The 26,440-nt window shown below is 35.4% G+C and overlaps 2 protein-coding genes across 2 annotated transcripts; both read right to left on the reverse strand.

The window, feature by feature from the left end:
* Positions 1–242: 242 nt before the first annotated feature.
* On the reverse strand, positions 243–15,310 carry LOC134855196 (TBC1 domain family member 19-like). The gene is made up of 10 exons (XM_063871641.1): positions 15,116–15,310; positions 11,577–11,754; positions 10,856–10,999; positions 10,015–10,163; positions 9,075–9,163; positions 8,536–8,652; positions 7,840–8,023; positions 5,105–5,394; positions 1,156–1,374; positions 243–679 (listed from the first exon to the last, which is right to left on the reverse strand). Exons 1-10 carry the CDS (start codon positions 15,257–15,259, stop codon positions 553–555), a joined length of 1,641 nt encoding a protein of 546 aa, XP_063727711.1. The 5' UTR covers positions 15,260–15,310; the 3' UTR covers positions 243–552.
* Positions 15,311–15,446: 136 nt separating this feature from the next.
* LOC134855353 (sterol carrier protein 2-like) lies at positions 15,447–25,582 on the reverse strand. The gene is made up of 9 exons (XM_063871851.1): positions 24,928–25,582; positions 23,100–23,298; positions 22,002–22,154; positions 21,618–21,724; positions 19,685–19,804; positions 19,181–19,327; positions 17,232–17,339; positions 16,893–16,988; positions 15,447–16,478 (listed from the first exon to the last, which is right to left on the reverse strand). The coding sequence occupies exons 1-9, from the start codon at positions 25,139–25,141 to the stop codon at positions 15,550–15,552; spliced, it is 2,073 nt and encodes a 690-aa protein (XP_063727921.1). The 5' UTR covers positions 25,142–25,582; the 3' UTR covers positions 15,447–15,549.
* Between the last annotated feature and the right edge of the window lie 858 nt (positions 25,583–26,440).

Here is a 26,440-nt window from a genome sequence, read left to right on the forward strand (position 1 = left end):
GAAGATGATTTCGCTTGTAAAACACCGGAATACACTCGAAATTGCAGTTGCGATAAGAACTATTTATATTAAACCCGGCTGTTCTAAACCAAAAACAATACAAAAAATTGAGTGAACACTATAAAAACTTAAACGCCCAATTTAACATCTATACAAGGATCCAGGTAATCCATACAGGACCTCGTCTTCAAGTCCTATGGGGGGTTACTAACGAAATAGAGAAAACATATGGCTATGAAAATAAATTCGTGAACCGTATAGTACATATGCTGAAGATCATAAGTATATATGCAGAAGTATATAAAGATTGATGAAGCCTTCTGCCAAAATTATTTAAACTTATGACACAAAATTTACATGATTTACAATAATTTTTTCTACTTTTTTACAACAGAAAAATAATTTTTAGATTATTGGATCTGGATGAAAACATATGCCCGTTTACACATGCATTTTGTTCTTATTTTTTTCTGCAATCAGCTGTTCTAAACGCAAAGTTGACACGTGATGATAATCTACACTGATAGATGAGAACTAACTTCGTGACCTTTCTCATTTCGATTTTTCAGTGTTGGTTGCGAGAATGATCTGGAGAATTGGAATGACCTTGACTGTGGACAGATCAGCCATGATTGCTTCTGCCGCTGCGGGTGAAGTCACGTTCATCAAATTGGCTGACCTGAAATTATGTTCTCATTTCATTTTATTTTTCATTTTTTTAAATTATTTAAATTTTCGATATAATTTCATTTTGGATCCTGCAATAATATAACGTGTTGATTGTACGCAACATAAAACACATGATACAATTCATGAAAAAAAGTCAAGAATTTTTTCGAGCCTAAAAATTACATTTCCGATTTAGTTGATCGTAAAAAGAAATCAAGGCTTCTTTTGTCGAAAAAGGAAGCTACGCGATTGTTTAAACATAGCCAACAGACAGTTGAAAAAGAAGAAATAAAAAGACGAGAAAACATAAAAAACCGACTTGTTTTTTTGATATTTAAGAGTCCGAACTACGTTGCACTAAGCTGAAAATTTCAACCAGCACCTTAGGCTCTATCACCACAAACTGTAATACTTGTCTCAATTACTGTTTTAACTTAAAATAAACAAAAACAAACAAACAAATAAACAAACAAACAAAAACCTCACCTGTACAAAAAGAGCCCCGCAGCCATAACAGCCAGAATCTCATTAGAGTCATGCGAAATCACTCTATCCCACAACACCAACAGCTGATCCGCTTCCAAGTAGCCAGAGAACGCCCGCATTAGCCACTTGAAGGCTATCTTCAAAGGGGCACTGCCGATAGATTTGAGGTGGAAAAAGAGTGAAGGGGCTAAGGACATCAGAAGGCTTTCAAAGAGAGCACTGAAACAAAAAACAGCTTTCACTTTCTATTTAATTTTTGAACAATTTTTATTTGTTACACAGGGGCGAAACTTCCCTTCGCAAACACTAGCGAGAAAACGACAGAAAAAGCTCTATCAAGAGCAATAAGAGAATTAGTTTAAAAAAAAAACCAACTAAGACTCAGATTCGATCTGCGACCTAAAGATTATGAGTCTCACGGACTAACCACCACTCAGCCACGCACGCTTAATACATCACAAACACTAGCCACAAATAAAGCAGGGAACAGATGCTATGAAATTTCCAATGCTAGACCGTGGTTACAGCAAACGAACCACCGGGTAAGTGAACACTTTCCACTTTCAATCAAGACTTTTATTTGCGAGCTAAGTTTAAAAAAAAGAAGGTTCGCACATATATAATAGCTGCTTGCTAGTGTAAAAAGGAAACAAACTACGCTCTCCAACCAAATATTGAGCACCTTTATTTGCGACTTATTTTGAAAAATTGGATATCACAATAAGACATAACACTCCGCTTTGCAGATAAACACCAATGACATTTAATTTTGTACGTTGGAAGCGCTAAATTCACCAATTGAACATTCGTTCAAAAGTGATATAACAGGTTCCCTTAAAAAATAAATATAGCCAACAGACAGTTGAAGAAGAGTCAATGAAAGCAATTAAACAAAAAAAAAACTTTTTTCATAAAATAAATTCAATTCGAGCAAATTGGATCAATTTTTTGATAAAACAAACTCAATTCGAGAAAATTGGATCATTACGTAAAGTTTTTTTATTCCGCTGGGAAACCTGTAAATTAAAATCTACTTTCAAAATTAGAAGTCGATCACGTTTTTTCCGACATTTAATCCCTTTGTTTCTATTACAGAGTGATTTTAGTTATTACGTAAATTATTGGCATGTTTAGCCGTTGAATCAGCCCTAAAACAGTGGTTGGTTATTCATTATTAGGAACCATAAGTGGGGGTTTTAAAAATCCGAAATAAATGATCTATGTGATCTATCTGTGCCTTAAATGAACTTCGATCCCTTCAATCATGAAATCACAATTGGCAGCCGAATTTTTCCAGGCTAGCCTTCAAAATTTGGAAAATGTTAAATGAAGTACCATCTACTAGGGCCGGGATGATCCACTTATATACTACAAAAGCCTATAACTTCCTTCAAATTTCAGACAACGGAGGCTAAATATTAGCTATTAAATAAATATTTGAGCAAAAAAAATCCAGAAACTATGGACTGGAACTAAGGAGAAATTTTGGTAATCGCCGATTGAATTTCAAGCGAGTAAAACTTGTCATTTTGGAATTTGTTGAAATATTTCTTTGTGAAAAGACTACTTTATCCTGTGCTGAGGAAAACAACTGTTTTCAGAAGACTCAAAATAAAACTACAACTGAGACTATTTGAGACTATCAGTTTATGGAAATAGCTAGTCAGAAATCAAAGCTCCAGACCGAATTAACGTTCTTGCTGGATCTTTTCTGCCTCTCTCGATTGGTAAAGCGACAAAACCGTAAAAAATAGAATTGTTTCACAAAAAGTCAAACAATGGAACACTTTAAGCTGTTTGGTGCAACAGCATATGTTGTTTTAATAGGTCGAGTCAGTTTTGCAAAAATTGAGAAGTATTTCCGGAAAGAAACCCACGCTACGCAATGTTTCGTTGATTACTTGATTTATGTTGCGAAAAAATTTCGCTTCTCCTATATTTCATTCTCCTTTCATTCAGTAAGGCCAAAAATTGAGATATTGAGGCTGATGAATTGGAATTTTTTTGTTCCTGAATTTACCCTTCAGATCATTTTTTGAAGTAGCTTTGTTGCGATGATTTTTTGGGACACTTTTTGGTGCGATAGTTTTGAGCCGTTTTAAGGTTCCATCACCTGAATTGCTTGTAGAAGCGAAATTTCTTCGCAACTTAGATGAAATATACAGTTCGTTTACGTAATTGGAGAACTGTTGAGATTATTGAACGTCTTAATCACGACTGGATTTCACGACTTGTTAATGCACAGCAAAAATTTCTTTTTAAAGCCCAATCAGATGATCATTTCGTCGAATTAACGTTTTATTAAGACGTTTAACGAAAATATTAAGACACAAATTAAAATTATGTCGCAGAAAAATATGTGACCGTGATGCTGGAAACGTATGCCACGCCGATTCAAGGCTCTAAAGAGCAAATAAATTAAGATTTTTGGTTAATTTATTTTGCCCTCGAAGTTCAGCTCTGAAAAAGCAGTATTTTATCTACGGTTGATCCGATGATGAATGCACGTATTAATCAGATTTGAAAACCAAACAATGGAAACAAGTCCAGAAATTTAAAGTTTTCCAGGACAAGTTTTGTTAACAAATTGTGATTACAATTTCAACTAAACTACAACTGAAAAAAGTACATTTCAAGAACGAATTTAACAACTCATAGGCAAAACTCACAGTAAAAGAGAAGCGAAAATAAAGATCGATGGTAAGCTCGAGGCTCATGCTTTTTTGTTGCTTACCCCATTACAATTCGGGTTTTTTTACCGACGGACCACACAAGTGAAATATTAAGTACAAAATTGGAACCGAACAAACAGCAAACATAGTTAGAATATTACGTAAAACTAATCATGGGTCATGTAACATTCTTTTTTGTTACGTAACTTAAAAATATATAACTTTAAAAAAAATTAAAAACGAAAAAAATTAAAAACGAAATTAGGGAGGCATTGCGGTGTTGTTTCAAAAATGAGGCATTACGTTCCGAAATGTGTTTTACTGAAATACTATAACGCTACAAAATAAGCCTATAAAACAGTATGGCTTGATTGCGTACGGTGGTACTAATTTTAAAGTTTTGAATCAAATTCTAATGTATCAGTGGAAACTAGTCCGAGTGCTATTATGCAAAAGAAAATTAGACACTATAACAAAAACTTTTTTGATGATTAAAACTTGAGAGTTCAAGAACTATATGTTTATGATCTACTGAAGTTTTGTCTGAGGCCTTGAAATGGTAGAAACCCGAAAGTCTATCTAAATTCTTTGTTTTCTTTCAAAACATTCGTTTATAAAACCAGGAATGCAGGCTAATTAACCTATTCCCCTCATTTTGCAAAAACAAAATTAATTTGTACTTATTAGCTAATAGAGATTCAAGATTGCTTATTATGTTGAGCGGAAATATTTTTCTGCCTATTAACATAGGCAAAATGACAAAAAAAATGATGAACTTATAATTGTCCACAAATTTAGAGACGATTACATCCTCGGTAATAATGAGTTAGTACATAGTGTAAAAAACTGACTTGTTCAAAAATCGGTGCTTAATCTGGGTGCTACCAGAGAGCCATCTGAGGCTCGGCTTCTGACTCAGATATATGAGCTAGTGTTCGAGAAAACGCCATTTTTGTAGAAAAAAAAATTGAAAATTTCAAATTACTACTTAAATAATGATCTATATTTACACGTTGACGTTTTATGTCTGAGTTCGTTTATACCGGGTAGACATTCAGTGGGCATCTTTTTTGCCCTAAGTCTATGCTCTTCAGACAATACGTACATTTACCAAAATTTAATAGCTTAATTTGTTTAATTCTTTTGTAATAATATATTTGTGTCTGAAGAAATATTTTTTTTTTCTTTCTTTCATATTTATAATTGAAATTTATACCACTGAAAACACATATTATATTACACTAAAAATGAATTAGCATGATGATAATTACACCTACCTGACGGCCAAGATTCCTTTCGGGTTTGAGCTCAAGCAGTGAAGATGGCAGAAAAATCTGACGTACAGTTCTCGAAACACAAAATACAGCTTGACCGGATCCGCGTATATAAAACACAGAGGCGCCACGTACATTGAAAACCCGTGAAAGGGTATAACCCCGCTTGGGGGATAGACTACACAGTAATTTTCGTTTCCGATTTTGCCTCTTAAGTAGGCTTTGAGGGGGTTTGCCATCATGCAGTTGCGCCATTTAAGAACTGAAGTGTCGCGAACGAAGATTAGAAGGACCTAGAACAAAAAGGTATTTCATTTATTGCACCATCAATCACATAAATAATTTTACAAAGAGAAGCTGCATTTCGCAAACTCTAGCGAGGAAAATGCAAAAAGATCTCTAAACAGGCAGAACAAAGTGAAATTAAGAAAAGCTTAAAAAACACCTTGAGGAACTTTTTTTTCAAGACTTGGGAGTAACACGTTCTCACATCTACTTCATGACCGCTTGGTATTTTACTAACACTAGCCACCAATAAAGTAGCTGCAGTTTCGATCAAATTTCCAATGCGATGCAGGAAAAACTCCAAAAATGATGCAGGACAAAAAACTGTAACTATTCCAATGTTCCGGACTTGGATCTCCTACCGGCTGATTAGGATTTTCACTTCCCGGGAATCGCGCCACGGACGCTTGTGAGGGAATCTAGTTGCCCAGCTTATGCTAGATTCGCATGTTTTAATATTTTGATCATATTTTGTACTGATACCAAAATGCGTAATTTTGAAAATTTCAAAAATGGACTTGACGCAGAACCCTAGTGATTTTTCTGCTTAAGTAGTGGATTAGCTGCAAATTTAAAGAAAAAACTACAAATCGATCTTTCAACTGAATTCTTTATCTCAGATTTGGCTGGGTACCTTTCGAAAAAAAAATTGAAAAAGATTCCAAAAAACTATCAAAAACTGAAAAAGTTGGCTATTCCTAAATTCACAAAAATTTCTCTACTAAAGCATGGGAATAGTCTCGTATGCAGGAAAGATTTCCACACCCTGATTTTTAGATTAAACCCCTAATATCGGCTTTAGCTAGTAGCTTTCGAGAATTAAGATAGAATTTCTTTTAAAAAACTTGCAAAAACTACAAAAAATGGATTTTTCCGATGTCCATATCGGCTTTTCTACAAAACAAATAAGGCAAAACAGATTACACAGGAAAAAATCTAAGCACGATGTTAGTTTCAATGAATTATCAACCTCAGAATCATCAGGTTGGTTTTTGAAGAAAAAAGAAGTTTCCTAAAAAACGGGCAAAGTTTCGAAAATTGTACATTTTCTAAGGCCATATTTTTTCAAAACGCAGGGCATAGCCGCTTGCGCAGAGAAGATTCACACACCACGTTTTTTTCTTTCGGTTGAACGCTTATTCTCTGATTTAACAGGGTAGTTTTTGAGAAAAGCCAAAAAAAATTTAAAAACATTCACCAAAGTGTCAAAAAATTGGGCTTGTTTGAGGACATAACTTTTTTCCTCCAAATTTAGGGAAAAGCCACTTGTGAAGGAGAGATCCCAATGATTAGTTCTTTAGTGTAAACTTTCATCTCAGATTTATGCATTTATTATTTGAAAAAATGAACAATTTCAAAATCAAAAGAGTCAAAAATCCCCTACTGAAACTTTCGAAAGCCGCAGAACGTGGTGTAAACTGAAAAGAGACTTGCAAAAAAAGCAGGCACATAAAATAGCAGCCAGTTTTTCCAATGACGCCATTGTTTTGAAAGCTGGTTCAGTAATTTTTGAGAAAAAAATTAAATTTTTTTGCGAAAAGTTCAATTACTTTTCAAAGGGTTGCAAAAAAAACTAAAATTAACAAATCCCATACAGTTTCATAACACCTGTTGTTTTCAAACAGGACCTAAGACCAGCTAAAAATAAACCAGCACTATATGTTATTAAATTACCTATGCTTAATTACGCTTAAATATGATGAAATTGAAATATAACAAAAGTGCCACTAATGAGCACTTTTATTTGCGACTTAGGTTGGAAAAAAAAATGTTCGTAATAATACACTTCGCTCGCGGGTGTAATAATAATCAATGAGTTTTGAAAATTCACAAAAACACAAAATTTGCCAGTATTAACTTGGAATGCACATTGGCGGATCAGAGCTTTCTTTGAAATAAATAGTTTAACAAGAACAACTTGACCAGTTTTAAGTATCACAATCACCAGATTTAAGCATTATTGAGAGAATACGGCTCTATTGTAGCTAAAATTGAACTATTTCATTGGCTCGAGACTCTAGTCAGCAAATAATTGAAATTTCCCAGTGACTTCTGCAGTTTCCCCGAGAAGACATGGAACAACTACACGATAGTCTTCCGTTATGAGCAAGCAAAGTCGAAAAAAGACCACATTACAAAGTATAAATTCCTTGTAAATTTTGTCGGAAAACGACTAAATACCGAACTTTTTGAACGTTTTTTCTTTCTAAACGTTACTATGATTGCTCTGTTTAATTTGCATCTTCTCTGTACGGTGACTTGCTCAGCCATTAGTCCTTAACTAATGGGCATTCGTAATTTTATTTTACTTTTCAACAAAACCTTTTCATTTCGTATAAATCTGATTCCTCGTATAATCGTAGAATCTTTATCGTAATACGGGATAATTTTTTTGCATATCGTATAACGTCTACAAAGAACTAATCCATATGCTTCAGTATTAATGAGCTTACCTGATACAGATAATCTTCGAAGACGAAAAAGAAATCATCATTGACTGAAGTGAGTTTGATATCTTTGAAGATGATGTTGTCAATCATGAGGTCATGTTGGATCACTTCGTTTTTCATCTGGGAGTAGTACAGTCTGTCTATTTCGTCCACTCTAACTCCCAGAATCTTCTCCCACATAACCGCTCTGAACTATCAATTTCTAGTAACTTTTCCAAACTGTTGACATCTTAAAGCTGTTGGCAAGGCGAAGATTTTTACTATTTTATGAACTCCGTGATATTGACGGAAAACTATCATTTAAACTGATTGGAAATATTCGGAGCGAACTAAACGACACGAAACTTTTTGGGATATTTATCATTTGTTTTAGAAAATGAAAACAATTTCAAACGAAAATTATGTTTCGAAAAAGATTAGTCTGTTTTAAAGACACAAAAACTGAACGAGCAAAGACGAAGCATCTCAGACGACAGGTCGGAGGCTCCCACCATGATGCGCGCTCATAGACTGCTGGCGAGGCAACAATTATCATTCCAAAATTAACACAAAGGCAAAGCTGCAACTTCGCAAACACCTGCGAGAAAGTGGCAAAGGTTCAGGAGCTTTACATACACAAAAATAGAAGTTTTTCATGCAATAATTTGGAATGCATCGATCGCCCCCCCCCCCCCCCGTGGGTACGCTTCTGCAACTGACCTTTGCCCGACTGGGTTTCCTCTTCTGGCGGCCACTTCGCAGACTGCACTGAGACCCTGTTTGGCCACCCTCCTCACCCCAGCATCCCTCTCCACTGCAAAGTGACTTGACTGGTACCTGACAAATACACACATACACATTGGCAACAGGAATAAAGTAGTACCAAAGCAAAGTATGAAGAACCAAATTCATCGTCGTGACCCATTAAACGGCCCGAAATAATGCTTACATAAATAATCTCATGAAAAATTAAATGCAGCATCGTAGTTATTGATTGGACTTCAAGCAATGATGTTTATGAATTCTTTTTTTTTGATAGATTAGGGAAAAAAAGCGTTTTTAGGCACTTTTTAGACATTTTTGCCCGAAAAATCTATTTGTTTTCGGCGCGCTCTCCCCCCTCTTAAAAAATATATAGTGGCACCAAAAGCGCCTTTAGAAAGTTTTTGGGTCAGAAAATACGCTACTGTGCCAAACCAATCATCAGGAACCAAATTTCGAAAACTCATCAATTTTTTTTTTCAATGGTCATAACTCACCTGTCGTCTAATCCACTCTGACACTTGTCAATGCAGAGAGAGGAATATTCCACACGCAGCTGCTCAATAGACTTCACATCCAGATTCACCTGAAAAAATCAGCTTCACCTGAGATTGAACTGATTCCACTACCCTGTGGATCTGACTTTTGCTGTTTCGTAAAAATATTTTAAAAAAAACCTGAAAATAGCAGACTTGTGCATTTCAAGTCCCTGAAACGCACATATCTGCTGTTCCCAAGCCCTGTTTAAACAACAAAAAAATCGATTATTGGTGCCTTAAGAGACAATAGAAGAGCAGCGCATTTTAGATAAATGTCGAGAAAATATTTTGAAAAAAAAATCAACGTTTTTAAAAGTTTCCTTTTGTATTTCTGTTTGGAAATAAAAACCAAGATACGATTGCTTCGTGGACAGCAAATTACCAAAAAGAAGACAACAAAATCGGTTTTAAATGCATCAGTTTTAGTGATTTTTCACTTTGAAAGCTTTTTTTATTATGAAGTTGTGAATGCTGGTGCTGAAAATTTGTCGGAGAAACCGGCCCATGATTTCTTTTCATTCAAACTATTTTCAAATGGTTACAAATATGCCTCGAGTACCCATTGAGTTACCCCCCCCCCCACTCGGGAATGGTGGGGAGAGATTGCCCAAATAATGATCAGTCACAGAGTATGATTTGACGTTATTATACCGACTTGAAAAAAAGTAACGGATGCTAAGCCTGCTGAATGATTTTTAACCAGACTAAGCTCAGTGATCGAAAAAAAAAACATTTTTTTTGTTCGCGAAAACCTTCTGTATAAAAAAGTCAAAATCTAGTAATAGAAATAGGAGAACAGCGATAAACTAATTCTTCATAAGCAGCGATAGCAAAAAAAAAATTCGGCCTTTTTTCAAATAAAATCGAGTCAATAATCTGCCTTCACATCATTTCTTACTTGAACAATGCCCCAGTATCCGTTCACTTCCTCACTACTCCCACTACTACTCAGTGTGCTGTTTGGATTCACAAGACTGGCCACCACTTCCAGGAAGTCCTTGGGGGCATACACTGGACGATACTGCTCCAGGTTCGGATTTCCAGTTCCTGCACATGACAACTAATTTAGAGATTTTCATCAACTATTCTTAACACCCTCCACTATTCTGGCTTCAACGCCTGGAAATATTACCTGGATTCATTGAACAATGATCGGTTTCAGCTTAGTATTTTTTGTATTACCGGCTCCTAGAAAACAAGACGTTATTGTGTCGCAAAATCTGATATTAAAAATCTCAAAACATAAATCAGATCCCTGGTTATAGCCGAAACTTATAAACTGTTATAGGTTCTCCTAGCCTCAAAGACATAACGATGATGCAAATTTATGTTGTTCTCGTTCTCGCTTATATGATCTGTTAATTAGCAGTTTCATCAATAATGATCATTTGATATCCAAATGATGAACTCATTTGCATGAACACAACATTCTGCAAAAGATTTTCTGTTCAAGCCATTTTTGGTCAATTTTTAGGACTAATTTTTGCTCATCGGCTTTATATACATTTCTACTACATCAATCAATAAAATATTTGAAAAAAAAACACAGAGCTTTTAGAAAACTTCAATTTGGCCTTACTGTTCTTGTATTTTTTTTAAAAAAAAAACAGAGGTCCTGTAGATTTCATGTAGATACACCTCCATCAAATGAGATCCACTTTTGAAATTTTTTAAGCTCGATTTAACCCCTGGTGTGGACCAACATACAAGGGGGGGGGTTAAAAGAGTGTTAAACTGGCCTATTTCATTCCACTTGGTCTTCATTTCGATCTGTTCCTGTTTACCCCTCCTCCTCGCTAGGGGGACAGACAACTCAGTGCACATTGTGTTCAGACTCTTCAAGATTCTCTTCTCCCACAACAGCTGGGCACGGCGCACGAAGCCTGAAAAGCGGTCTCATATCAGTCACGAAATTCAATTCAGTTTTTGAATCACTGACTACTCAACCCGCACCCAGAACTGAAGTTCATTCACAAACTGATTTTTAAACGACATGGTATTTTAAATCTTCTTAGAATCATCGAAGTTCGCGCTTCGTTCGCTAGCTCAAAAAGTTCTTTAAGTTGTAGCTTTAAAATACCATCCTTCTTTCCCTTTTTATTGGCACTTCCTCTGTTTTCAAAAAGTGCTAACAAACCCTTTCAGCCCAAATTATTTGACTAGCTTTCGAGGTTGAAATCTATCTATAACGGATTTCACTGAATGTTTTTTTATTCCTGTTCACTTTGGGCTCTCAAAACTGCGTGATCAGAAACAACGGAGACTGCGGGAGTCAAACTCCGTTTTCAACCCACAAATAACAACGTTTTTTTTTCTCGCAAAACTTGCAAAATTAGGAAACAACGGAGACCGCGAGAGTCGACCTCCCTTACCTTCAAACAATTACATAACTGCGAGGTCAGAAAAAAAAGGAGATTGCGGGAGTCGAACTACATTTTGTACACACCAATAAAAACTGACCGAGTGGCTCTGCCTCCAGCACAGTTTGGTCTCTCAGCTTGAGTTCTCTGTACACCTGATTGGCCAGCACTCTACTCAACACACTCCTGTTGATTCTCTGCTGCACATCTGAGATGAACTGCGAATTAGACACCACAGCTGAAGAGTTGGAAGTGTTTGAAGAGGGCGACTTGGTTTCCTGCGAAAGAAAAAATTATGAAAAGTAGTTGAAGCTTGGAGAGATGCAGGAGGGTGGGGGCTTGGAAAAAACCGAGCGCCACCTCATCCGACAAAGAGGGTTGGAATGATTATCATCAATTGATAACAATTATGGTAATAAACCAGATAATAACCCATCTTACAATGGCAAATATAGCCAACTGACAGTTGGAAAAGAGTAACGAACACAGGGAAACTAAAAAAAAAACGTATTTTTGAAAAACCTCTAACTTTTAAATTTCGAGGAAAGAAATAAATGGCCCTAAAGATCTTTGAATTTGCAGAAGTTTATGATCGACACTTTTTTGAAAAAATAAACTCAATTTGGAAACTGGATCAAAACTTATATTTCGCTGGGAAATCTGATAAATAAATTCCATTTTCGAAATTGGAAGTCGATTTTCGTGTCCTTAACATTTTTGATGTTCCATAGTGGAGTCTGCCTTCCTTTTAGTAAAAGAAATGAAATGGGGTAGATTAAAAGTCAAACCGCGAAAAATCAAAAATGAGCGTGAACAATTTTTCACACTTTTTCCTGAAAAAAAATCAACAAGACCTATATAAAAGTACTCACTACATTCATCACTCTTAAGAACATCAAGATTAAAATCAAATGACGAAGGATATGGAGCGGTTAACCGGTTAATGAAACTAGTCGGTTAAAGTATTTTAACTGATGAAATTGATTTAACAACAGTGAAAAATCGTTTTTTATAAATTAAAAGGAAAAGGAAAAAGCGGTTTCTTCTTTTTTCAAAAATTCAAATCCTGCATCTTGTTTTTAATTCAGGTTGCCAGCTGCAATCAAACTTTATAAACTTATTTTTTCATAGATACACTAATTTTTAGAGAGAAAAAAAACAAAAATTGGAAAACTCTTGATGATAATCAACAACATGGATAATAATCAAAATAATCTGATTAAACAATTTTTTTAAAGGAAATCGGACTTTTTTCCAACCTTGCCGACAAAATTGGGGTAAATTTTGCAACTTGAAGATCTTCTTCCTCCTGAAACACACGCACAACCAATTTTTGCCCTTAAATCGACGGATTATAAGGCGAATGAGCCGCAACCACATTGGCCGAAACCATTTAAGCCGACAAATTCTTTTGACCAACAATGAAAATGAAAAAAAAAAAGAATTATACAAATAAGGGGTCGCAAAATTTGCGAATACAGGAACGAATCAAAGAACCTTTAATTTTTAGCAAATCTTGCTTATATCAGAAGAAATGCATGACTTGCGAAGTAAGCCGACAAAAAATAAGCATACAACCAATAGTCAGATTATTCAATTTCTCTCAAAAAACAATTTATCAGATCCTGGCAAGAATCAATCCAATAACTTTTTTTGTCTCGAACTTTGTTGTTACCTCCACACTTAACAGGCCAAATTGGTACCTAAACCTGATATAAAAATTAAGAAGGCTGAGCAAATGATTCATTGACTTCGTTGAACAGGTTATTAACCAGAAAAAAGTCTATATTCCCATTTAATAACACCTTGCTAATCGCAAGTTTAAAAATTATTGTCTATTATTGTCTTCGGCAAAAATTATTGCGGTATATTTTAAAATACTTTACTTTTCTCTTATTTTTGTTCTTCTTAAATGAGGCTTAAAAAAGAAGTAATTATTGTTTGCTTAAGTTCCAACAGCTGTGAATGACTTTTCTTGTCCACCCTAGCAGGAAATTAGTCTATATAGTCGAAAATAATTTGACAAGTTTTCCACGACACGAGGTTTTCTGTTGAAATGTCATTTTGTAACCCGAATCACAACTAAATGATTTTATTATTTGACAGACTCGATGTCCAACTGGTATTAAATCTGCCATAACCCACCCTCGGTGATGTCAATTTAAAAGAGAAAACAGTTTAAATTCATTTAAAATTTCAATTATTTATATAAAATTATGCGTCCACTCAATATAAATAAGGCATTTTAATTTCAAATCGAGCAATTTAAATTGAAAAAAAAACTTGAATTGCCCGAGCAGGATTCGATCTGACGCCAAAGTAAACATTTAACCTGTGTCAATTATTTTCTTACTTCGGAGTTCCGCAGAAAAAGCAAACAATCTGAAACTTCATGACAAAAATACAAAAATTTGGTTGCATATAGACTTGACCGAAAAATTGTTTTAAATTTTTTTGTTCCAATTGCAAAAAGTACCAAAAATTTGGCACAAAAACAGATTTCAGAAAAAAATAAATTGCTACAGAAAAAAAATTTCGCAAAAATATAAACTCATGTCAACAATTTTTGCAGAGGCGACGCGGAGCTTCGCATCACTTCGGATACCCCAGAGTTATCAATGCAAGCTAGTAGAGAGAAAGTTAAACAAAGCTACTAAGTCGAAAAACAATTAAAACATTTCGTGAAAACCACAACAACAAAACTTCAAAAACTTGTCTGAAATGATGTTCCAATTGAGGACAACACGTCCACAAAAACAATAGCTGGCGTTCAAAAGTAATCAGGCACAAAAAACGAGCGGCAACTAAGCCAACAAAAGTCGGCACGACTCGCGTTGAGCAAATATGTTTTCAATTGAGTTCAAACTTTTACGCTCCCTCTCAGACAACACACAAAAAGCATTAAAAACTACTTTTTTAAATCACCGCTATTACGCCATTTACTCGATAAAGCATAGACCGAAATAATTGAGGACAAACAAAGCTCTCAAGCAAAAAAAAACGATAAGATTACAAATTCAACAGGTTTACAAATTACAGTAACCACTCATAACTTTTTCAATTACAAAATTTTTTTTTTACATTATAGCAAAAATCAGTAGAAAAAAAACAACTAAGGCTACCAAACAATAGCAGGCACACAAAATTTCGACAAAACATAATCAGACAAACGATAGGCCAAAATTTTATTTGAAACGAAAAACTTTGACATTAAAAAATAGACCTGGCTGGATCAAACCCACGACCTTTGCCGTCCCAGGCGTAGTTTTTACCTCTAGGCCAGGTTTCCCGTAGAAATCAAGAAAATTGATTTCATTATCAGTATCAAGAGTACTGATATAGCTTCTAAAAAGTACTGTTAGTAGTAGCGGTAGACCGATAGTTTACTTTCAATTTTCAAGCATTTGAGTATGAAAGCATTTGTGAATGGAGTGCATGTGATTGTAGTGATTCAAGTGATTTTGTTAAGCAATTTATTAACCCAAAAAAGACCATATTCCGATTTGATAACGCTTGCTAGTCGCAAGCGTAACAATTTTCCTGAACAAAATTATCAAAATTTATTTTACATTACTGCCCAACCTCCTTAGTTCCTTGTCACCCCTAGAAATCGTTGGACTGAAACAAGACTTAACTGACCTGAAGAGCCGTCTGTTTAAGTAGCAAATAAATATCACTATTCCTCAACTTCTGAGTCAGTTCTTCTATTCTGCTTTGAACCTCTTGCTCCGTCAATCGAGGCAGAAGATCCTTCGTGTTTGCTAAATTTAAATTCGAAGCCATTTTGAACAAATTTTAATTTACACTTAAGTATTAGTAATTGGGAGAACCATTAAATCTGAAAAAAAAGCATTTTTTTCCGAATTAATTTCATAAGAACAATGCCAAGATAAAAAACTTGCTCAGAAGTAAGACTTTCATATCCAAATAACGATGAATTTGTTAAATCTAGCTAGCTATAAAATAGAAAGAATACAGAAATATTAAATTTATAACAGCTCTGATTATGTTTAGTGACTTAGCATACAACAAATCTTTACATAACTGTACAGTACAAAGTATAGTGAATTACATTACAGCTTAGACTGGGCTTTTTCTTGGAATTGAGTCAATTTTGAAGCAAGCATTACATTTCCAGACACTTTAAGCTGTTTGCTAAAAAAGGCTTTTTGGGGATTCAATTTTCCAGAAATAATCTTCACAAAAGTATCATCGGTAGTTTCGATTGTACAATCAGCTTTTAAATTCATATCAAAATTAGCGTCGAACTTTACTGTCGGAACCATCGATTTGCAGTCCACGAACCAAAACTTCTTCAAATTCGATTTCGCGTCAGTGATGACAAATTTATAGACCGCGTTCACTTTCTTAGCCAAATTTGAATCTATTTCTAGTTTTGATTGAATATCCGCAAATATTTTATCCGAGCTAAATTGAACTGATGACATATCTTCTTTTTTAGCCTGTTTTTCGGAACCCTTTCCTGGTTTGTCGGAAACTGTTTCAGTTTTTTTCTCTAATTTTGCCTTTTCTAAAGCCTCTTTAACTTTTCCTTGAAACTGCTTTAATTTCATAGCAAGCGTCGGGTTGCCTGATAACTTCAGTTTTCCGCTCAAAAAAGCTTTCATCGAATCTGTTTTACCCGTCATAACATCAAATAAGTCTTCATCTTTGGCCGTTAGAATACAATCAGCTTTTTCGTCTTTGTTAAAATCAACGTATGGTTTCTTTTCCGACTTGGCATTTACAATCCAAATTGCTTGACCTTGCTTGCCAGTGACCTTGAACTTATAAGAAGCATTGACCTTTTTGATGAGGTCAACATTTTCGGGGTCATTGATCTGGTCTGAAATTGCGTCAAAGATTTGCCCGCACTTGAATTGATCTGCGGATATTGTCGTTGATCCACCTCTGAGCTTGGGCAGATCTTGTTTTCGGTTTGATAAACCATTCGGCCAATTAGCCTTTTTGTAAGCTGCCACAACACAAGCTCCGCCAAGACCTTAAAAAAGCGTTATCATAAGGTGTTTCGAGTAAAAACTGCTAGTGACACAAAAAAGCAATCAACTTTCCACAAAAATGACTTTCATTTTCGCAATCACAGAACGCATAATTATTGAGAAATTCCCAATAATCTAACAAATATAATCAGGTTAAGTTCGGTCAACCGAAGATTGATATCGTACAATAGTACTAAAGGGGGATCCTTTGGATGGCGAGGGGGTCGAATCCCTGAGAAGGGAGGACCCCTTCCCCTTAAATCTGCTTCTGTATAAATGCTGAATAAGTTCAACGTATTGTACGCTGAACAATTAAAAGGTATTGTACGCTGAACAACGAATTTGTAAGAGCGTGTTCATCAGTTTTGAATCCAACATTAATAAAAACTGAATTGTACTCTATTTGTAAAACTTACCCAGATTGTGTTGTAGTCCAATCTTTGCCCCTTGCACCTGTCTCTTTCCAGCCTCGCCCCTCAAGTGCAGACACAATTCAACGCACTGAGCTATGCCTAACAAAGAACGAAATAGGCTGGGGTTGGGGGGCTATAATTGGAAAGACCCCGAAGTTGCAGCTTCGGAGAAGTCTGATGAAAAGACAAACTCAGTTTGAGATTTTAAAATGCCTATAAAATTTTCACAGCCATTAAACTTTTTTGACGTTAAAGAAACTCAGTTAAATTTTTCTACAACCAAAAGTTGATTTTCTTCTCAACATAGTTTTGTATTATCAAGATAACTCATAATTCATGTACCTGTAGCCCCTAAAGGATGTCCTTTTGAGATCAATCCGCCACTCGGGTTGATCACATATTTCCCACCGTATGTGTTGTCACCCCTGTCTATGAAAGCTGCACTGCCACCTGCAAGATTCAGAAAGCTTTAAACAAAAAACGCCTGAAATATTTCCCAAACAGTGACGAGAGGATTATATGTTTAACCTTCAATCTATCTCTAAGTCTCTAGATCAGCGACAAGAAGCTTTTCACCACGAACTCGTGAACCAGCAAAAAAACGCAACAAAAATTTTCAGAAAATACAGAAAAAACTATGCCTAGAAAGAGAGAGCAAAAGGATTTGACTCATGCTAATAGTTTCGAGGAAAACTTCGAATACCGCTGAATTTGAACCACGCACCCTGATTAGAGAAATTTGCCACCCCAAATGTTTACCGTTGCCAAACTCAAGAGATGAAAATGTAACACCTAGGCGGATACAGAAAGCTCATGCGGTACACAAAATAGATAGTTAACTGTTTAAGAAACCCAGCGCGGAAAGTATGCTATACATCGTATTAGGTCACAAACACTGTTAGAGTAAAAACAAAAAAAATAGGGGTGATGGAATAAGGGGTGGGATAGCTTTTCTAAGCAAAAAAAAAATAATTTTCTTCCGATTCAATTTTTTGCTTCATCATCGTTGAGATACACCCATGTATTTCATCAACTCTTCATGTTAAATATTTTAGAACTTCTACTCATATTTCTCAGCGCTGAAAAAAATTAATTTTGAAACATATCATACTTAAATAACAATTAAGGGAAACAACTTTATATATATTTTTTTCATTTTAAATGGAGTGAAAATTGTCGGTTCTATATAAATTGCACATGTTCGACAAAACAAATCAAGTTCCGGAGGAAAAGCTTGCTTGCTAAATGGGATTAAAATGAGTCTATCACACCTGTTAAATTAGAAAAAATATGCTTAAAAAGATACCGGTGTTAACCTTCTTCAAGCAATTAACCGCAAATTACTGCGAAACTAGGTTTAAAACTTCAGTACACAGCCCCCAAAAAATCAACAATCCGTCAACCTTGAGGTCTCATTTTTCGGCAAGTACAAGAAGATGGTAGCCCAGGAGAGACTTCCTTTCACACTATTCCACACCACCACAAATGGGGTACATTCTCGTATATTTGTGATTCAAACCCACTCCAAATGACCCAAACTAAATTCAATTCGTTTGTCTTCCTGGCTAAGCCATGTGGTTGGGGGATTCGACTAAGGGGGATTATGTCCTCGGGGGGTTTGTTATAGACCCAACAACGTTGACGCCTTTTCGCGCCATTTGCACTTTTACAACTGAAAACCGTAATTTTACTCTATTTAGCGATTTTACACAGAGGCGAAATTGGGCTTCGCAACTACAAGCGAGAACACGACAAAAATCAGCTCTATATATCGCACTAAAAAGGTAGAAACAAGCTTCGAATTATTAAAAAAAATTGGCTACGCCTCGGATTCGATCTACGACAAAGATTATGAGTCTCACACTCTAATCACTCAGCCACGGACGCTTAATAGATTACAAACAATAGCCACAAATAAAGCAGAGAACAGATGCTATGAAAAGTTCCATGCTATATATCGTGATTAAAACAAAAGTACCACCAAATGAACGTTTTGCCAGAAAACAATAAACACTTTTATTTGCGAGTTAGGTTAAACACAAAGAAAGTTCGTATTATGGTTCGTAAATAGAAAAAAATATTGACTTGAAAAAAATCAAAACTTTCGAATTTGAGAGAAAAAAGTTAAGCCCAATTTGAAAAAACTGGACCAATAACTAAAACTTTATTCGCTGCAAAATCTCAAAATAAATTTCCATTTATGAAACTAGAAGTCGATCGCGTAACCTTTTTTCGTAACCTTTACACTAACAAAAGAAATGACTCAACTGAAAGAGACATCAACAAAATACCTTCAGGACACAGTCCTAATGCCTCGTAAGTGATCAACTCATTAGCTGAGAAACAGTCGTGTAGTTCTATCACATCTACATCTTGTGGGCTGATGTTGGCACTGGAGTAGACTTGCTGGGCAGCCAATTTGGACACCTCGTAGCCCACTATAACATGTACAGTTGATGATAAAAAGTTAAAAATTATGCAAAAATTGTTATCCGAGAGTTTTTAAATGAAAAAGGGACATTTTAAAGTCTTTTATGTAGTTTTCACCAAGATACATTAATTTGCTTATGGAATAACATCAATGTTTACTGTAAAAACGTTTTAAAATAATTCAAAAATATTTGAAAACGCACCGAATACATTTTTTTTAATCAGAAAGTTACTTTCCAGTAATTTTACAGCTTGGAAACAACTTTGGCCAGAATGCGAGCCACTTTTTATATATATTTTTTGCAAAATGGAGTAGATTAAGTATGACCACGCCTCTTTTTTTTGGTAGTAAAATGAGCTCTCACCTAAGTTCATGGCACTTCCTTCGAATGTGGACGGGAGGTCAGTAGTCATGGCAATGGAGAGAATCTCCACCGCATTCTGTCTCAAGTCAGGGCGACACAGAGAGAGAAATCTCTCACTCACTAAAAACAGTAGGAATGTAAAGAAATCATCTTCAAATTACAAACAAGTGAAGCACCATTAATACACACAAAAAGGGCAAAAAAGCAATTTAAAAGAGCAAAATATAAAATTAAAAAATTAATCTGAAAATTACAACGGCCTGGGATAATATAATATGCAAAGAGTAAAAAGCAAGAACTTAGTACTACTTTGAAATATTTATTATTGGTTACGGAACCTGAAAATTATCTAAGGCGCCTTTGGCGCCAATATACACTGATTTTGAGAGGGGAGCGCGCGTCGAAAAAACGCGATTTTTTTGTCATAATTTTCCAAAAAGTGCCTAAAAAAGGATTTCAAAATTTTGCTTGCGTCGCAGAAAATTTGGCCAAAACAGGGACTTTTTAGTGCTTTGGGAGAGCTCGAAAAATCAATTTGGGCGACCAAAAAAAAGGTCGACACAAATTTCGAATACTTTTTGGAAATCCGCCCCCCCCCCCCCCCCCTCGAGAAAATCCTAGATCCGCCCCTGACAACAATCAACACAGAAAATTACGAAGTAGAATGAAAAAATGTGAACCGATCTTCTAATACGAGCGCTGTTGAACAAGGATGATTCTCTTTCACAATTCCATTTGATTCAATACGCAGTTCTTTTCGATACGCTGAAGTTTCCGCATTCGCAACATACCATCAACAAAGCAAGCAAAATATCTCGAAACACTGAAGGTTCTGTTGCCGACGATCTTAAATTTTTTCACACACATTAAGGATATTCTTGATCCAAGAATCCTAATCAATGGGACTTTCAGAAACTTGATTTTCCTAGCTCTCTCAAAACTAAAAAAAAATTTCCGAAATAATGAAGAATTAGTTAAAATAATAGTACCTTATAAGTGAAACTTTTTAGTACCAAAGGGGTACCAAAGTGTACTGACCAAATAATGCATCACTTAACTAGGCCTATCGATTAGCCTTAACTAGGCCTTAAAAAAGATTTGCTTGACACTCGTTCTCGTTGACGACTTATTTTCGCTTTTGAGGCGCTCCGAAAACAGGATCCCTCAGATGAGTTTCAGAGTCTATCGGACTATTTTGAAAACACCTATATTGGTGCCTGTCGAGGGAATAGACGTGTCAAACCAAAGTTTGACATTGCCAATTGGAACGTTTTTAATCGGGTGTTCAGCGGAGAACCTCGCACGAACAATGCATTGGAGGCATGGAATGGCAGCTTCAATATATTCGTATCGACAAAGCACCCAGCCCTCCCCAAGCTGATCACACGTTTCAAAAATGAGCAAAAAATGCCGAAATTTTATGTAGAGACTGATCTCCGGTGATGTTCTCAGAAAACCGAGGCCCAAGTATTCAATCGCCAATGATAAACTCATTCAATACGCAAAAAACTACGATCGAGACCATATACAGATGTATTTAAAACGTTGTACCTTCAATGTACATATATCCTAAAACTTTATGCATAGCAAGTTTGTTTTGATCTCTGAAATTAGTTATTTGTGTTTCGCATTTCTTTGTTAACGTGTTGAAAGCCTTCTGACTCTAATCAAATTAGAAGTTTTAAATTTTCCTTTTATCTAGTCTCTTTAATCTAAATAGGCCGAATTGTCTTTGGCTGAATTGTCTGAGTTTTTTTGGCTGAATTGTCTGTATTTCAACTCGGCTGAATTGTCTGTGGCTGAATTGTCTATGCGCCGTCCTTACATATCAGAAGTATCTAAGTAAACAAATATCTACAGAATATGAATATGTTAGTATTATGATTATTATTTTCCAAAAATTGAAATACTTTTTGAAAGTTAGTTGAGATACCTAACACAGCAGCTGCAGCTCCATCAGAAGTAGGGCAACACTGTAGTTTAGTGAGGGGATCATGGATACAGGCACTGTTTTCTATCTCATCCAATGAATATTCATCCCTGAAAAACAGTCCGAATCAGAAGAACTTTTAGAAAAAGCAACATAAATTGTTATAAATTATTTTTCATTCAATTTAAACCAACTAATCAACAGATGGTAATAATTTGAATTATTAAAAAAAGATGCATTAATAAATATTTTAGCTAGAAGTTGACAGGAACACTTCTAGTTCCCGATTTGAAAAAGTTTGCTAATCGTGAAGGTAAAAAAAAACGACAATGCGACTGAGGAATCAAATTTTAATAATTTTCATTGGTTGTTTCACTAATGACTGACCTGAACTGGCTCTTTGGGTTGTTCGTAGAATGAAGATGATTCTTCTGGGCTATCTTGGCAAAGTGTTCGGGTTTAGTTCCATACTTGGACATGTGTTCTCTGCCAGCATTGCCGAACAGTTGGGCTGTGGGCGGTCCACTTTCGTAGCCGAATCTAAATTCACTCGTTCAAATGACATCACCGTCTAAAAGACTCTTTTCCGCCAATAAAACCAACATTATTAAGCCTTGCGCACTGACTCGGAACGTCGGAAATACACGAGATATGTTTGGAACACATGCCATTACTTTGAAGGCTATCCAAAATAAATATATGATATTAAAAAGTTAAGGCCAAATACTCAAATTGTTAAAAAAATTGAAGCTTTCCAGGCAAAATCAGGTACCACAAACGATCATCAGAATATGTCGAGTGATAAAGTCTTTTCAGTCGAGATTTAAATGACATCCCAGTGTCGAGAAAAAGGTTTTAATTTTTTGAATTTCAGTTCAATTTCGAGCGAGTAAAGCAATCGAGTAATATTCATTCTATGAAAATTTAATGCGCTTCCTCGGCGATAAAGGTTTTTCTTTAATTTTTTTTTTAGCTTCACTCATGTTTTTTGTTTGCTATTTATTTTTTGAAGAGAAATGTTGTCGATTATGCCAATTAACAAACTTTATACGCATTTGCATAGTTCTCTAACCACGCCACGCACTGAAAATGACACTAACGTGAAGAAACAAAGCTTTGTAGTTTTGTGGTCGGAACATTCCTTGTTTTGTAGCGTAATTTTTGATAGATAAGACAAGGTCTTAAACCTTTCAACTATTGGAAACAATTGAAATTGAAATGAAGTAAGGTAATTAGCATCAATTAGTACTAGTATTCATTACTTAATCATAAATTATCAATCATGCATCTAGGGTACTCATAAGAACTGTTCAGTTCAATCACGTGAGCCTCTTGTAAAAAAAAATGTCAAAAAAACAGAATCAGAGCCCGGACGACATTAGGTTTCGCAGCCTCCTCTAAATATAAATGGTGAAAAAATGTTGATTCGCAAAAATTTGTGTTTGCAAGAAAAACGCTGAAACTGATCTGTGAAAAACTACCAACTTTTCAGCCATGATAGCCACGTGATTCTCCACCGGGTTAGCCCTGTCAGTCCACTTCACCCCCAGACTGCCCCTCTCCATCTTCTCAAAGCCCAGAGCCAGTACACAGTCACTCCTGTTTCCAGCTAGCATCTCATGTGCCAAATAGAGGGCGGAGGATCCAGTTGCACAATTGTTGTTCACGTTCACAATTGGTATACCTGTATCAGCACAAAAAGCTAGACAGTGCTGATTTAAATTAACCAGACACAACGAACAACAGTCGAAAATTCAAACGCCTTTTTCTCAAATTGAGCTAAGATAATACAAAACATTTAACAGACAATTAACTTGAGGAAAACGCTTTTAAATTTTCAAATTTTGTTTGTTTTGTCCGAATATTTAAATCAGCACTTACAATTTGAAGAAGAATTAGTTCTCAAGGTTCATCGAAGCTCATTTAACAACGATAATTATCTTTAAAAAAACTCTGAAAGATAAACCAACAATCTCAATGAAAAATTAAACGGTTGCCCTGTATTCCTAACAGGTTCAAAATAAATTTTACACAAAAAATTTTTTCTTTTAATAATCAGAATAACAACCACATGATCTTCGGCGGATGATGAAGGTGATTGAAGATTTCTGACAAGTAAAAGTTGTTGGATATGTTTCTAATGCACAGAGGCAAAACTGCACCGAGCAAAACAAAAAAAAAACAAGCCGCATTTGGAGATCCAAAAACTCACTCACCTCCCCCCCCCCCCCAAAAAAAACGATGGACGTCCTTACTTTGCACTTACTTTATTGTTTGAAGCCCCACCCCGCAGCCCAAAACGCCCAACACCTCCATCTAGAATACTGACCCCTCCAATTTTTGGGGATTGTGAATGGACCTTACTGTAATTTTTATAACATAAATATTAAAATTCATACCCAAAGATTTCTTTTAAAAAATTATGCCAACTTCGAGAGCTCCAAATAAAAAACAACTGTTTTTTCAACGTAAAAAAATTGTCACCTGGATTGAATAACTAAAATTTTATCCAATTTTTAACGTTCAAGAAAAAATTTGGCTCCATTTTACCTGATAAAGATTTATCAGAATTGATCCAAAGTTGCGGGACCCCACTGATAACTTTGAACCTCCCCCTCCCACAATTAAAAACGCCCGTTTTATTCGCAAAATGTCCAACCCCCAGTAATTTTCGACCCTCCGCGAATAAAGTACAACAGAGTATATCATGCCGACGAATTTAACGTCAACTCAAGGTACAAACAATAGCCTTATCCACCTATCTATCAAATTGCTCAATTCTGTCAAAAACTTAACTTCGAACTCTCCCCTTTAAAATACTCTATCACGCTCTTCTCCCCGCCTCAAGAGGCTACAAAAGAAGTACCGAACAACGATTCAGCTCAATCTAAACGATATTTGCCCGAAATATACAATGCTTTGCCCCTAAAGGGCATTGAATTTTCGAATTGATAACTAAAAATTGATTCTGTGAAATGTTTAAACAATTTTTAACGTTTTGAAATAATTGATTCTGTGATATCTCCATGAAGTGTTTCTTGTGTTAAAATACCCCACAGCAAAAGTTGTTGTAAAAATAGGAGCTCTTGGCAAAAAAGGATGACAAGCTAGACTACTTTCGAATCAACCGTACCTACGTGACCTACCGTAGAATGCCCTCCCCAAGCATGTTTTAATTCTGAAAAAAAATTCTGCATAAAATATGCATTTCATAAACGCGCAAATAAAAGTGGTTTTTACATTTTTACGTGGGATTGCATTTGCATGCTGGTAATTACACAAATTAATGTTATATTAACAGCAACCAACTCACCTGTCATGCCCAACTGGTACAAACTCTTCTGTCCACAACACGAATCTCCATAACAATACCCCACAAACGCCCTCTGAATGTCAGAATACTCCAGACCAGAATGCTCCAGGGCACTTCTGGTTGCTTCTAACGCCATGTCTGGGTAGTCGAAATTGTCACGTCGACCTGGCTTCTCGAAGTTTGTCATGCCAATTCCGATTACGTATACTTTCATTTTGAAGTATTAACGGTAATTCAATTTTGAGTCTCTTGTTTGAATGATTGGTCAGGTTTTTATAATATTTCGTTCGAGTTCTTTACAAATTGCGTTATAATTTGTATACGATCAAACTGGTAGCTGGAAATTTTCAAGATTACTAGATAAATATTTTATTAGGATAATAATTGTAAATAAGCAACGGAATATTTTCTTAAGAAGCTTCTTATTTTTGTCCAAAAATGAAATGTAATTTCAAAATTTGAGTAAATTGTAACTTGAAAAATTGATTGGAATAAGATAACAATTAAATCCAGCCGCAATAAAACCACTTCGTTACGTGTATAAGTTGTATTTCATGAAGACAGAAAGAGTTTTGTGGTCTGTTACAAAGCGTAAAACTTAGTTTCGAATCAGCTCACAAACAGAGAAAATACATTGTGGTTTTCTGCATCATGAAAACCTGAAATTTAATCTTCATGAACATACCATGTACACTGGAGAAAAAGGACAACCTATAAAGATTTCTGGCTATCAGGTATAATAAACTGGACAAAAACCCAATTTAGATTTTTACTCTCAAAGTGATACTTTGGACCAAGTCATTTTGGACATATTTTTAAAAGTCATTTAGAACATTTTGTCCGAAAGGTATAATTTTTAATGATCTCAGCAACCTTCTATGAAGATATGAATATTTGATTTCGAGGACCAGTTAAATATGGGTCTAAAAATGCCTGTTATCAATATCTGCTATAACATACTAGAGAGTGAACTCTTTCAAGTGAAATAGCATAAAAAAATCATTGCAAGCAGACAGGAAAAGAAAACCACTAGGTTCGCAAAAAAAAGAAAACTTTTGAAAAACCCACAATTGAAAAATAATTCAAAAAGTTGCCTAGAATGATAATCTGTTTGCAGAAAACACTTCGAGAAACACATTCGACGGCGTTTAATTAAATTCATAAAACAATTATCGAGCCGCAACCACCGACAAAACTAGGGTAATTTCCATGAAAACCTAACAATGTCATGAAACCCCTTAAACTAAAAGGTAAGTAAAATTACAAAATGCAGGAGTAAATCAACACACCAAAAACAACTAAAATGAAAACAAGGGGCCCAGCTAAAGCTGAAGATACCGGTTTGATATTTTTTCAGAAAGTTTACTGATGCGAAAAAATGCGTAATTTTCATCAAACTTTCAAAAAATGGACTTTACTCAAAACTTAAGGGTTGCTCTACCAAAAAAAAAGTATAGCCGCTTATGTATGTGGAGACGCCTCCTACCCGGTCTTTCAAGTGAAAGCGATTTCA

The sequence above is a fragment of the Symsagittifera roscoffensis genome, chromosome 10 (genome assembly GCF_963678635.1).
Source record: "Symsagittifera roscoffensis chromosome 10, txSymRosc1.1, whole genome shotgun sequence".
NCBI classification, from domain to species: domain Eukaryota; kingdom Metazoa; phylum Xenacoelomorpha; order Acoela; family Convolutidae; genus Symsagittifera; species Symsagittifera roscoffensis.